Raw genomic sequence first — 14,694 nt, forward strand, 5'->3', positions numbered from 1 at the left:
GAGCTGCAGACACACAACAGACACACCTCAGATCATCAAGGTGAACATTTTTTTCCACCTTGTAGTGCTGTGAAAAAAATACTGATACTTTGCCAGCATCCATATTAAAAAGCAGCACTGCAATAACAGCACAACCAGGACCTTCATCCATTAGAAAGTGGTGGTACTGACTGATAAGTAAGGGTACTCAGTGGTGCTCAGTAACAGTGGGTTCTGGCCCCTCCCCTCCTCACCCTTCTTTCTCATTTCTCTCCCTCCCTCCCTGCCTCTGTCTCCAGATCTCAGCCAGTGGATGTCTTTAATCAGAGCGTCAATCAGAGTGCGACGCGCGTAAGAGAATGAAGCTTAATCCGATATAAGATACACAAGATAATACAGCTGTTAAAACCATCAGCTGCCTGCTAGATAACAACCCTGTCACCCACATGAAGTCTCTCTCTCTCCCTCCCTCGTCTCCCTTCTCCCTCACTTTCACTCTTCACCGTTGTCAGATTTCACTCTCTTAATAGTGAAATGACTGGTTGTTAAATCTCAGCATCTCTCCATCTGTTTCTTTTTTTAATTGAAGTGTCTTTGCATCATAGTCTTCTTCTGGGTTATTATTGTTAACAAGACATCTACTCTAAATCTGGCCATGAAAAACACTTCTGGATAAACTGAAATGGGATTTAAATGCATAATAGAAAAAGTAAATCAAATCAACAAAAAAAAAAAACAAGACTTTTGACCTTTGAAGAAAACATGATAATGAAAAATTGATTATAATAATGAATTATGCCAAAATACAGAGAAACAAGTAAAGTACACGTTTATGTGAGATTTCTATATACAGAAATACCTTTAAAACTAAGACTAAAAGAGGCTAAAACTAGACCTTTAAAACAAAAAACAGCAGGCCTAACAATGGGAACTCTTATTACCAACCTGAAATGACACAGAACTTTAATTAAAAGTTTCTGTGAAACTGTAAAAACATTGACCTTTAAATCCCTTTTACTGCTAACAGAGAGACGAATCTCCATTTCTCCCATGCTGGGCTGACTTCTGGATGTTGGATTAAAACTGTGAGATTATTCATAGGGCAGATTAACCAGTTAACGTGACCTACTGGCCAAACTGGTCAGATTATCAGAGAAGCAGACAGAGAGAGTACATGCAAAACACAGAGGTTGGTTAAAAACAAAAGGAGACAGAGAGAGATAAAACAGGGCCACAGGTGGGCGAACCGGTTAAAGGAGGTGAGGAGTGAAAGCACTGACAGACGTTAAGGCTAAACAGACGTTTAACAGACAGATAGATGGAGAGATAGCCCCAGAGTAGAAACAGGGAATTAATGGAGGGTGACCGCAGGGGGAGGGGCTTCTCTCACCACCTGCAGGAGCCGATGGAGGCAGCGGTTGGGTTTAAAACAGCATGGTTAAGGACAGAGAGATAAGATAGGACTGCGAGCTATTCATCACATTTATAGGAGAGGTGACATTTAGCCAGACGACAGCTTGGTGCATGTGGTGCTTTGAGGGCCACAAAAAGTAAAAGAAAGAAAAAGGTGTGAATCAAGACTTGCATGCAAAAAAGTACATGCTTTGTATCCAATTGTGTATTCAGATGCATCAGTTGGACTGTTTACATGTTTCTTTGTTATATTTCTTTAGTTTGTATGTAGGTGCAGGGCCGACTTCCTGAGACTGAGCACGGGACACCTGTCTCACACACACACACACACACACACACACACACACGCAAACACCTGTCTCTTGTCTAGGTGAGAACTGACGCACGGGTGGGACGGAGAGATAGAAAAAGAGCGAGAAAGGCTTTAGAGAGAGAGAAACGGGGCTTATGGAGGACAGAGGGAGAACGGATGGGAGGGTGAAGATAAACTAAGCTTCAGACAGCAAAGCAGAATGTGTGTTGGGAGAAAGACGCACTTTGTCAGGAGAGGACAGTGGACAAGGGGACTGACAGGTCTGAAGAGGGAAAACAGGGGCAGGACGAAGGAGCTGGCCTGGGAGAAAGAGGGACAAATGAATGGAGAGAGGAGGAGGGGGTAAAAGGCAAAAGGAGGAGAAGGAGCGAGGGGCGAGGGAGAGGAGGGAGGGTCTGTGGGTTCATAATCCCCTTACAGACAGATTTGTTGAGTGATTGACAGCCCAGCGTGCCACGTTAGAGCCCAAGCACACAGGGGCTGCCATGACTGGGCGGATTATCTCTCCCCTGGCTTACAACCCCCCCCCCCCCCCACACACACACACACCACCTCATCACCACCTCTTCACCTCCAACCCCCCCTCTATAGGGTCAAGTGGTACAGGCCAGTTTCTGTTGTTTTCACACTCTCTTTTCATGCTCGCCTAGAAGCCTTGCTTTGTCTCACTTGATTGTGTTGTTTTGCAAATAATACTTAATGTGGCGATGGACGAGTGCGAGGAGCAGGGTGGGGGTAATCAGCAGGGGGGGTGTACACAAACCCACGCAGGGCAAGTACACAAGCGCTCGCACCCACGCATGACGCATGCCTGACATCCACACAATCACACTTGCACACAAGCAGGCGCGCACACACATAAAACTCGCTCTATTCAGCATGCAAGGGCATCATGAGGGTACAGAAGCACTTAAACAAGACCTTGAGTGAATTCTTTTGTTCTAGCTAAGTACCATCATAATAGAGTTAGCTCACCCATCACAAGAGTGATTACATTTAGGAGGAAACATAAGGAGAAAGCAAAGGTTTTGATTAAAAGGAGATAACATGAAAAATACCGTTGAATTACAGGACTTGTGCACGATAGCAGCATTGTTTGGCTGCTCTGAAGCAGCTATATTAAGGCTTTAAGAAATCAGATAATGTGTATGATTAACCAAGTGCTAGAATACACGCCTCAGAGACTGGACGTGTTGCAATGCTCAGCTGTGTACACACGCCACACACATATATAACGGCCACCCAGGACTAAGGCTCCAGATGGGCTAGGCCTAACTGGGACCAGTGGCTTTACCGAAACACATAAAACAGCAAACCGAATACAAACAGCAAAGCAGCTGTGTGACGCACGAACGCCTGAAAACCCGCGGCAGCCAGAGAGTTATCGGTGCCACGCAGCGGAAATAAGCATCACACGCAGGTATGCACATCCGCACACATGGTACAGGACTGCACATGTTCGGCACAGTGACCCACAGTCGTGCCACCCATCCATCAACTGCAAGCCAAAGAACACAAGAGAGAGACTGTCGAAAGGGAAGGCTTTTGTCCCCCCCCCAACACACTCCACTCCCCTGCGCACCAGCATTCTTCTGGCTTGATTTTCTTTGTGGGGAAAGAGGGAGAGAGGGAAGAAAGAAAGGAAGGATGAAAGAAAGGAAGAAAGGAGGGTGCTCCATCTGTCCCCCCCCTCCTGTAGCTGGGGAGCTGCACTCCAATAGAGTGTAAGACTGATAGAGAGTAAGAAAGAGGGAGTGATTTTTGGAATGGTGGTTAGAAGACGGGAGAGCTAATGAGGGAATGGCTTCCTGATTTCGAGAGAATGTTGCGGGAGTGGTACATCTGCTCATGCATGTGTACTTGTGTATACTTGTGTGTGTGTGTGTGTGTGTGTGTGTGTGTGTGTGTAGGCCAAGCTCTGGTTCACAGTCATTCCCAAATTACTTTGACACCGCAGTGATAGGCAATCATGATTATTCATCCTGTCTTCACTACAGAGGACCTATTTACTGCTTGACGGTGATGAGCGAATGAGAAGAAACAGAGACTACACATCAAAAACCACCCACAAAGGATGACGGGAGACAAAAATGATCAGAGTGGGAAAAAAGAGAAAAAGAAGAGAGCAATCTTTTTAAAAAAAAGAAAAAGAGAGGGAATAAATTTCACTGTCTGCCAACTAGCTGTAACATGATAACGGCTTGGATATGTAGAGAGGGAAATTTACACTGGTGGTGAGCCAGGCAACGAGAGAGAAAGTGAAAGAAAAGACAAAAGAAATGAAAGGGGGATTAGTGGGGAGAAGTGGACTAGTTTTACAGACGACGAGAGGGGTAAGAGTGTGTGTGGGAGAGTGCGAAGCCGGAGAGCTGAGTGTGTGTGAGGGCTTTCAGTGGAAGCGCTGGGGTGGGTGGGGGGGGGCTCTTTTGTTCAGGGGGAGCAGAGGGAGGAGGGTGAAGTGAAGGGGGGGAGAGTGGGAGAGTAGACGAGGAGGAGTGGAGGAAAGGAGTGAGGGATATGCTACTGACGGAGAGAGGGGTGGGGGGGTGGGGGTACCTCTGAAGAAACTCAACCCCTCCACTTGGACTTTTTCCAGCACTGAGAGCAATAACATTTTTCATCTGTGCATGCATGAGTATGTGTGTGTGTATACAAGCGCTCCACTGTGTGCTCGCATGCCTGGCTGTGTGTGTGCCCGTGTATACGAATGCTGGTGTGTGTTAACGCTGACTGCAAGACATGAGGACAAAGGCAAGAGAGAGAGAGAGAGAGAGAGAGAGAGAGAGAAGGAGGGTGAAACCACTAAAAAGCGGCCCTGAGTCGTGTATTGTAGCCAGCGCCGGGGTATCAGATGATGGCATGTGGACGGGGCAACAACAATCCACTTCAGCGCTCTTTCTATACAAGATGGATCTTGTTAAAGTTACTTGTTCTAGACAACAAAGCGCTGCGCTGCACATTTGGAGGCAGCCGGCTAGTTTGCTTTTGTACTCTTCCCTGTTTGGCCCTAAATCATTACTTCAGGTTGAAATACCTTTATCGGCAAAATGCCTGGCTTTCAGGAAGTTGGAGAAACAGCCCTGTTTTAGTTTGACAACCAGAACTTTTTGGGTTTATCCAGTGCAGGTTTGAAAGAGGTTGATAAACACAGGAGGCTGGATGTTCTCAGTCTAAAGAGACCAAAGGAACCCTTCCAATGATGTCAAAGTGAGACAAACATTCAAAAGAAAAAAAATATAGAAGCTTCTTACTACAACAGTTAAATTGATGAGGAACAAAACGCATCACACTCACAGCTTTCCTTATTCTGATATGGACGTTAGCTTATGTTGCTAATGTTAGCTTATATCTTCTGACTGACTTCAAACCTTAAAACTCACTTCACTTCACCGCGGCTGCTGAGTTGCTGCAAAAGCTACTTTCATAATGTGTACAATGTTATGAAGCTTTGATGTGATTTGACAGCAAAATCTTATTTTCTAAGCCAGAAAACAATGGCACCAAGTATGTAGCTAAGCTAGCTAAGAGTTTGTACGTAGAGGTGGAGATTAGCTTTCCTAAACATACAAGACCCCAAACAAATTTTACATTGTTGTTTATGTCCAAGTAAGATAAACAAGACTTAACTGTGTTTCAAGGTGCTAGTAGGCAGCTTTTAAAACTTTTAAGAGAGCCAGGCTGGCGGTTTTCCTCGGCTTCCAGTCTTTATGCTAAGCTAAGATTATCACTTCCTTGTTCCAGCTCCATAGTAAATGCTAAGACATGAGAGTGGCATCAATCTTTGAACTCGTGGGAAGAAAGCAAATGAGCATATTTTCCCTAAATGTTTAACTGTTCCTTCAAGAGAACAAGATACTAAATTGTTGCTTTCACAATTTCTCCTCTCAGCATCAGTGACACATACAAGCAGGAAACAAGCTTGAAACAAAAGTTTCCTGTGCTCAGCCACAACTGAGAAGTTTTTAAATTAAAAAGGCAATTTAAAGAATAAATTACTTACTAGCTTCCGTCTCAGTGTGTGATCTCTGCGAACTGAGAACAGCTAAGATATCCCACATGCAGCGCAAACCTTCTGCATCCAAAACTGAAGAATTAATCTTAATCTTGCATTTCCATCTTAATCTTGCATTTTTAACGTCAATCCTACTTAAATTATATTTAATGCAGAACCCAGGAAATGGAGCATGATTTTTCCCTGCACAGCCAGCCAAGGTCAGTTTCCCCGTAGACTGTAAGAATGATGGGCTAATGCCAAAGCCAGATGGACGACGCTCACTGTACGGTCTTTTACCTTCTAATTAGAACTATGCATATGTGCACACACACTGAAACACACACAGATACACACACAAGCATCTGAGGAGAAGAAAGCGTGAAGCCTGGAAAAATAATCAAGGTGCTCAGAGTTAGTGATGCAGAATATTACAAAAGATCTAGGCCTGTGGATATATGGGGTAGGCCTAATACATGTGTTTGTTTATTAGTAAGCCACATTTTAAGAAGACTGGCTGTTATTGCAGTGGGGCAGAGCCCACAAAAGCCTCTTAGTATGAGGATCATCTCTGACCAATTGTAAGTCAATGGGAAAAGATTATCTTAAAGCTATAAGATGCTTTGGAGTAACAGGTCTCCACATCTCTCACACAAGAGACCAACCATCTACTGCAACAGCCAGAGGATCGACCCCCCCCAACCACCCCCCACACAAATAAAAGCCATGTATTGTTTTGTGCTTGAGCAGTGAATAGTTGCTCTGCTTTGTTACCAGGCTCCTTGCAGGCAGAGTGATTCATGTATGCTTACTTTTGCGGCTCAGTGTGTTTCTGCAAATCTCTGGATAAAAGCTTCTTATGCCAAAAATATAAATGCAAAATGAGATATTTAAAGAAAATGCCACCTGTAACCACTTGCAAAAGCAGCTACCGGCTGTGTGCCTTGCATTTCTAGGTCCATTTTGTTGTTTGACAGTGTGTTTTTGTTATTCCCGACATGACTTACAAGAGACAAGAGCTACAATGGAGTACAATAAAAGAAAAGCATCCCGCCGAACGTCAGGTTTTAGAGTGTATTTTGCAGAATCAAAGAGCAAGGACTCCTAGACTCACCAACAATCGAGCAGGATAAAATCCATCAAAGACTAGGCACAGACACCATTTGACTGTAGCCTCAATAGACCAGAATGAAAGTTGACTTCTGAACAAGAAGCACGACTCTCACACTGCATCAGAGAACCTGGTGTCTTGCATTCACTGTATTATTGTCCCTCTTTTTCCCCCCTTACAAACAGCACAACTGCAACACTTTCCCTTTTATGAAATGCAGAAAATGAGACACTAGAGTAGAAGTAGGTGAGACACTTTTATAAAAGGTGGGTACACCAATACATGTAAAACACTCCATCCTTGAACGCAACAAACTTCAAATGTCGACTACGCAGTGGAACAGAGCAGCTTTCTTTTAAAGGAATTGATTTAGCTTTTGGCAAATTAAGTCTCTCAACATAATGTTAAGCTATGAGGCATTTGGCATCATTTCTGCCTCTGTGAGTCCTGCATACTGTGTGTGAAGTCTAAGCACAGCATCTCATCTTATCATATCAACTTTAGTAAATACAGAGAGGGGAAACAGCTGCCAGTCTTTTAATCAGTCCACGCTTAATTGATCAAAGAGCTCATTCTGCCCAAAAAGTCAATGAATTCCTCTAAAGATTACCAGGTTTCATGCTGGACTTCACAGGGATAAATATTATGGGACGTGTCAGTAATGAGGAATGAGGGGCCAGCTCAGTTGTATGTGAGCAGGAAGCAGCTAGTCATGGTGGTGACCTATAGCTCATCAGTCACTCTCCCTGTCTGGGCTGTGTCACATCAGCCAGTACCACTGTCAAACCCGGCCGTGCTCCCAAACCATCCATCTCTCTTTTAACTCCCCTTCCCTCACCGTCTTTCATGTGCTTTGTTTCCTTCTCTGACCCTGCCAGCTCTCTGCTCTCCTCCCATCTCCTCTATCTTTCCCTTATATCATTCAGACAACACCCACTTCTTCCATTTCTGCCCTCTTGCTCATATCGGTCAAAGATGTTTGCCAAAACTTCAGCTGTGACAAGGCACAGCTGTCTCCCTGCAAACCCACTCATTTGTCTCTCTTGCATAGACACACACTCTCTCTCTTTAATGTTCAGTTACAAAATCATTTTGGGCTGGTGTCCAATCAAAGCACTGTGTTGACGTCCACTGGCAGACGGCGTGAGGAGAGTGATGATGAAAGTGACGGGACACAAGAATGGACTCTGGCCACTGGCGAGGAGACAAGAGATTTGTTTTTTCATTTTGAATTTTACAACCAGTGTGTAGGGCTATGCAAAGTAGGACTCCACCGTGACGTTGCTTTAGGTGAGAGCAGCTGTGAGAGGCCTAACACACCATGTGCCACAAACACTGCAAAAAATCTCCATCTGATCAAGTCATTTCAAGAGTTCTGAAATGCGTTATTTTCTTCAAAGAAAAATCAAGTTTTAAACTTGTTTTCCAGCAAAGAATTGTGTATCTTGAAATAAGCTAGGATAACGCAGGTTGCTGCACTGTAATAAAAAAAATTTAATTGCAGAGAAATACTTGAAAAAAAGTAGATTATTAGAAACAGGTTGGAATAATCTTATTGTACTTGCAGATTTATGACTCAATAACAGATTAAAAAAAGGAGTGCAGTGCAAGTGCACATGGCATGCATCAGAATGGCTCGGAGCTTAGAGATCTAAACACACAATTTAGTATTCATGGCACAAACACACACATACCAGCACACCCTCCGCCACAAACTAGAATACACACACACAAATCGACAACAGCGTGAACTCCCTCCCACTGCTATCCTGTTTATCTGGAATGATGCCGTAGCCACAGTAGCTGCTGCAACCCGAGCCGAACCCAGTGTTGTGGGGATGTGCAGAGCAGCAGCAGAGCTGGGAGTCTTGTGATACTGAACCTAAACAAAACTGAAGAGCGAGCAGGGGAGGATGGAGGGAGGACTGAGGAGGAGGAGGAAGAAGAAAGCTAAGAGACTGGGGCACGAGTAAAAGAAAGGATAGAGAAGGTGATGAACAGTGTGACAAAGGTTGCCTCTATGTTGCATACCCCTCTGGCCTACAAAGTGCACACACACGCGCACACACACACACACACACACACACACACACACACACACACACACTTTCCTGCTGGCTTCTCATCCCACCAGTCGGCTTCTCTGTGTCACCCGGGGGAGGAGGATTGACCTGGCCCAGTCCAAATGCTGCCAGGAGGATTGGATGATCCTGCTTAGGCAGGGTGTGCTGCGAAGCAAGCTAATGAGAGGCCGGTGTGTGTGTGCGTGTGTGTGTTGGCTGGCTTTGCTAAGGGGCTCTGGGTTCAGCCACCCAGGGCAATCTGCCCAGTGATGCTGGGACACATGTGACCCCTTCAGACCTACGGCTTGGATTACTGTTACCACTACTTCCATTGTAAATGTGTGGGCGTGCGTGTTGTGTGTGCATGCACATGCTACCAGGGAAGAAAGTTGCTTGTTTCTGCATGTGTTCCAACATTGTGAACTTACTCAACCAGCCACACGCTTTTAATCTCCTTCATCCTAATCATCAGCACTTTTAACAATTACCAAAATCCCAAAGTCACTTCTAAAGCCCCCGGGACTGGGGAAGTAAATTAGTTCTTTAGCTAACCCCAGCATATTTACAACGCAGCTTTATAGCTGTTATGATGTTGATGAATGTGCACTGCCCCTGCCAAATAAACTTATAATCGAGTGATAAAATAATGAATGAATTCCGAGTGGAACAACAGTCCGTGACGCCTGCCAATTTCCTCACCTCTACTAAGCGTGTGTGGAAATGTATGTGTGCGCACATCTGCCCTCCTGAGTTCACCGTCTCATTGTAACAGAGTGTTTAATGCTCACTTGCACATGCAACAAAGGAGATGCACTCGGACCACACGCTCTTTACACACATGTCCGACATAGATGGGAGGTGAGGTCGAGCCCCCGGAGGGTCATTTATGTGCATGTGTGCAGGCATCTGTTGAGAATGTGCAGCTGCAATAGATCTGTCTGTTCACGTGTCTGCATTTTCACGGTCCAGCTGCATACCTGTGTGTCCATCTGCCCGCCTGCAATGCCCAAAGAAAGAGAGGCAGAGAGAGAAGAGAGAAAGGAAAAGATTCCAGCCTCTGGGCGGATTGGCTGCCTCCTTCTTCTCCTTCCCCTGGCCTTTCCTTTCTGCCACATCAGCTGAAACCTCTTTTCACAGCTCCTGTTGCTCTCAGCTCGTAAACTTACACACACTCCTCTTTTTCACCGAGGGAGAGGGAGGTGGGAGGAGAGCGAGAGTGAGGGGGAAGGAGGAGTGGGGGTGGGGGCTGCAGCCTGCTTGGTTTAACAGTCAGATGCAGCAATATGGTTCATATTCTTTCCTTCCCTTCTTCCCTCCACTACATTCCTTCTCTTGTTTTATACACTCGCTCGCTCCTTAAATGAAAATTAAAAAATGAAAACTACCCAGTGGATATTTTCTAATCATTTAGCCTAAAGATGCGTGTAGGCTTACCGGGCTCCTGCTTACTTATCCACACAGCCCAGAAAAGCCTGGGTGCATGCATGCATTATTCATGGAGGGGAACCTACGGGTGGATTTTAAAGGGGTGAAACTGGGTGTGGAGTTTCAAACACACAAGCGATCAATAAACGGGTGTTGGAATGCTGCTCCTTTGATATGACACCCTGTTTGACCCACTAACACTTATTCCACTCTCCGCGCTCAGTCCCAGAAAGCCCTCACCAAGAAGATTTCCAGTGATTTTTTTTTTTTAAGTCTTTTTTTCTGTTTTTTTTGTAGTTGAAACACTTAGCCTAGTTAGCTAGTCTTTTATCCGGCGCCAATTAGCCGGCGATTAATGAATTATTGAGAAACGGGAAAGGGGGGATTAAATTTTAATGTGGATCTTAGGGGGAATAGTTGTATTACAAGTCACCGCGAGCTCCGAGAGAGGAGACGCCCACCCTCTGCAGCCGTTTACAATAATCTACAGCCGTTTACTAAAGTATGGAAAGAGAGAAAAAGAGGAAGAGGGAAAGTGTGAGTGGAGGGAGGGGTGAATGGGGAGGATTTGGCCTTAAGAACAGACGCTGAAATCAAACTTGCAAAAGAGCCAAAAACTACAAAACTCCATATGCTGTGATCAGAGGAGTGACCAAAGCCAACAATCTCTCTACTTGAATTAATTTTCTGTGTGTGTGTGTGTGCTTCCACCAATGTGACCCACAGTTTTTGATCCCCTGTGTGTGAGTGTGTGTGTGAGTGTGTGTGTGTGTGTGTGTGTGTGTGGGTCACCTGCTACCCCAGCACCCAATCCACTTCAACCGTCCCCCAAACTCCTGAGCAGTAATGTAAGATTCGATCTTTCATTAGGGCGGCCGTGTAAGGCCGATAATAGGAGATGCTGAGATAAGGATAATGTATGTCTGTGGGGGAAGCTCTTCCCAAGGTGATCGTTCTGGTTCAGTTCTCTCTTCCTCAAGCAGAACCTGTATTGGCACTTGAGACTTAACTGGTATTGATTTACTTAGGGTTAGGACTGTCTCTACCCCCACTGTGCTCTCCCTACCGCTCCTTCTGTTTCTCATTCACCTCCTGGCACCTGTCTCTGTTTATATTCCTCCCTGTACACCTCAGTCTCTTTTCTGTCTGCCAGGCCGTGGTAATTTCAACTGATGGAGCAGTCAATAAAAGGGTGGATGCGGCACTTGATGGCCGCAGGCATTTTGACTCTACATTTTACTGTGACTTGGGTCAGCTTGATCATTTTACTTTATCCTGTATTCCAGGAATTAATCAGGTGGTGGAGTCTGAGGCATGTGTATCCCCCCGCTACACCCACGGGTGCCTTCTTTTCCTCTTCACCTCTGTCACTCCTAACACATCTTTGAGTGCATCGGTGGCTGCTGTAGCGCCATAATTAGTGGCTGGATGTGACACATGTTTCCAATTTGCTACGTCTGGTCACTGCACTGGAGGAGGTGGGGGGTGGAGACAGAGGGAGGTAGAGACAGAGACTGACGAAGTGGCAGGATAAAAAAAAAAAAAATCAGGAGAGATGGACGGGCACTGTGGAGGAAGGCGGAACAGAAGGAGGAGAGCACGGCAAAAGAGGCAGCATGCAGGGGAGAAAAATATAAGAAAGAGGGTGAGAGGTGTGCATGTGTGAGAGAGAGAAGAGGAGGGGGGGGGTGGAGCTGGAGATTGCTCACGGAGGTGGAAAGGAAGATGGAAGGAGAGGTGGAGGGAAGCTGCAGGTGGATGGTCTAAACTTCAAAGCAGTACACCCAGCCGAGGTCTAGAGGTTAACAACGTGACAGCCCATTTGCTACACAGACAAGATGTGAACCATACATGCGCTCTTGCACCTGATTGATACAGACTACTGCTACTGCTTACTTTTCGCCTCATTTCAGAAGTACAAACCAGATGTGTGTGGGCCCCGGACTTGGTCCTTGGAAGATGCACACCACTTGGACATGCATGGGCTCTCAGCATATTTCAGCCCAGGGCCAAAACCTATTTTGCCCGGAGGCAGCTGAAACTAAAGCACCGCTCTTGTCATGTAGAGACTGAGGAGGAACAAGTACATGGAAGTGTGTAAAAGGGCCAAGAAAATAAACTGGAGGAATGACTAAGCTGATTAACTATGAATAGTAAGCTTCATGAATAAGCTTCGTAGTATACAATAGGCTTTGTACTTTGAATATATGAGTGAGCAAATCTGTGGGAATGAATATGGAGCCTGGTGTAAAAGCCACCACCCCTCTAATTGCCAGCCAGGCCCGTTCACTAAGCCCTGACACCCACCTAACACTGAACTCCATTAGGAGACAATGCCATGGGATCACCTGTAAGGCCTCAAAGCCTGGGCTGTTAGCTTCTCAGTGAAAATTACCCTGCCATGTCCAACTCTACTCCCTGTTGGGTGAATCCACCCACTGCTGACAAAAAGCCCTCATTAAGGGCTTCATGCCTGGCTCCACAGCGGGGGCCCACGCACAGTCACATCTATGGAGAGGGGAGAAACTGGGCAGGCCGTAGCCTCCAGCACATGGACACATTAAAAACCTGTTAGTTGCTGAAAAAGCCACTGGCATGGGAGTGAGCTGTGGATAGCCAGGTTTGGTGTATTGCCTGAAGCGAGTCTAAATTTGCCTTTGTAGCTTTTAGTATAATAAAGTGGGTAATGTAGGCGAAGTTACAGGAAATGGGAGCTACTCAGGACCAGTTTGGTGGCCTACATTTTCTATTTATTAAGCTGAAAAACATCATTGTCCCAGTTTGTCGCCAGAAATATAGTCAGGATTTGCAGAACTGAAGCCTGGTGTCACCTCCATATAAGCCGCCTTGTTATTCTCCAGCCACCCCCCCACCACCCACACTCCCCGGCGTCTATCCAGACACTGGGAAATTGGCAGAGGTGTGAGAAAAGTGGTGTCGGTCGTTAAGGCCGGACGGCCGAGAGGTGTTTAAAATGACATTTCCTCAGCTAATGCCTGACACCTTCTCCAGAGGACAGAAAACATGCAAATGAGCGTGGCCGAGTGGGGGGGGTGTCGGGGAGGCCTGCGGGCCGGAGCCTGGGCTTTAATCAAGGTCATCCAGCAACAGCAATTAGAGCATCACACACGTCTTCCTGCTCCTACAGTGTGGTGGAGCTGCCGGGGCCAAACTCAGAGCAGCTGTGGGACGGAGCGGCCTGCTTCGGCTCACTGTGTACATTTATCACATTACCCTGTTTGGATTGAGCCCCTGTTGGACTGTAAGCAATAATGATGGAGTGATGTTATTGTGAGGGGAAAGCACAACGAATCGGCAAAGTAGAAACCCTCATAAAAAACCAATGGATGTCCTCGGAGGGACTGAGTGTGCGGCAGGCCTGCGCTCTGCTGACCTAATCGAACTTTCTGGTGTTTGAGAGTCACGTTGTATTAGTACCAGACACCTCAGTGCACTTAGTTACCCACATTCCTCGGCCTAAATGCTGCCTAAACCGCCTCTTCTCTGCACAAAGTTGCACGTCGCGCTCGGAACATGCAATTAAACTAATTATTCGATCAGTTTCTCTCTCTTGCCTGGGCCGGAAACTTCAGGTTCAAACCTGCTGTGAAGCAACCAGTACAATCTGAAGGTCTGCAAGTGTGAACTGCTCTTACCTTTCGTTCAGGGAATTCCAGTAGATGGGCTCCATATTGCTGGCCGTCGTCCCCAGTAAATCCAGTAAGAATATCAGCAGGATCCAAAATCCATTCCCACTTCCACGACACGCCATTTCAACCCCGACACCCAGCATATGTAGCCCCATTTAATCGAAAAGGGCAGTATTTTCTGTGTTTTCACTGCTGTTGCACGGGGACTCTCAAAACAATGGATGTGCGACTCCAGCCGAACAGGCTATAGGCAGGGGCAGTCAAAGTGTGGAGTGAAAGCCTGCTGCGCACAACCTCATGGATCCACAATTCATCAAATTGTGCCGAATCAAACCAAAACCAGACTCTGAGGCGTGCGGGAGAAACTTGTCCAATCCGCGCGTCTGGATCTCCAAAACCGACGGTTTTACTGCGCGTCCCCGACCGTACTATTTCAGCGCCAATCCCATGACTTTCCCATTAATTTGTCATTAGTCCTCGTTTTTCCAAAGCAGCGCTCCTCGGCTCAAATATAACTCCACCGAATCGGATTTTCTGGAATTTCTCGCCACCCAGGAGCTATTTCTGTTGCCTTTCGGTGCGCCCTAATTGTCTTTTTCCGAACAATGTTCCCTTGTTGTCTGTGCCGACTCTGTGTGATTTCTCTCCCATTACCTTGTTTTCTCGCCAAAAGATCTACCTCCTAACACACCAGGCTGGGCTGAAAATGATTATTATCAGTCTGTCAGGAGGAAACAGTCGAGATCAGG

General features: G+C 46.1%; 1 protein-coding gene across 1 annotated transcript in view; it reads right to left on the reverse strand.

Moving 5' to 3' along the window:
- efnb3b (ephrin-B3b) overlaps positions 1-14,694 on the reverse strand; it is a 73,123-nt gene extending 58,429 nt beyond the window's left edge. The window contains exon 1 of the mRNA XM_070854670.1: positions 13,952-14,694. Coding sequence (XP_070710771.1) covers positions 13,952-14,100 — 149 coding nt within the window. The 5' untranslated portion in view covers positions 14,101-14,694. The remainder of the gene's footprint in view (positions 1-13,951) is intronic.

The sequence above is a fragment of the Pempheris klunzingeri genome, chromosome 23 (genome assembly GCF_042242105.1).
Source record: "Pempheris klunzingeri isolate RE-2024b chromosome 23, fPemKlu1.hap1, whole genome shotgun sequence".
In the NCBI taxonomy this organism is placed as follows: domain Eukaryota; kingdom Metazoa; phylum Chordata; class Actinopteri; order Acropomatiformes; family Pempheridae; genus Pempheris; species Pempheris klunzingeri.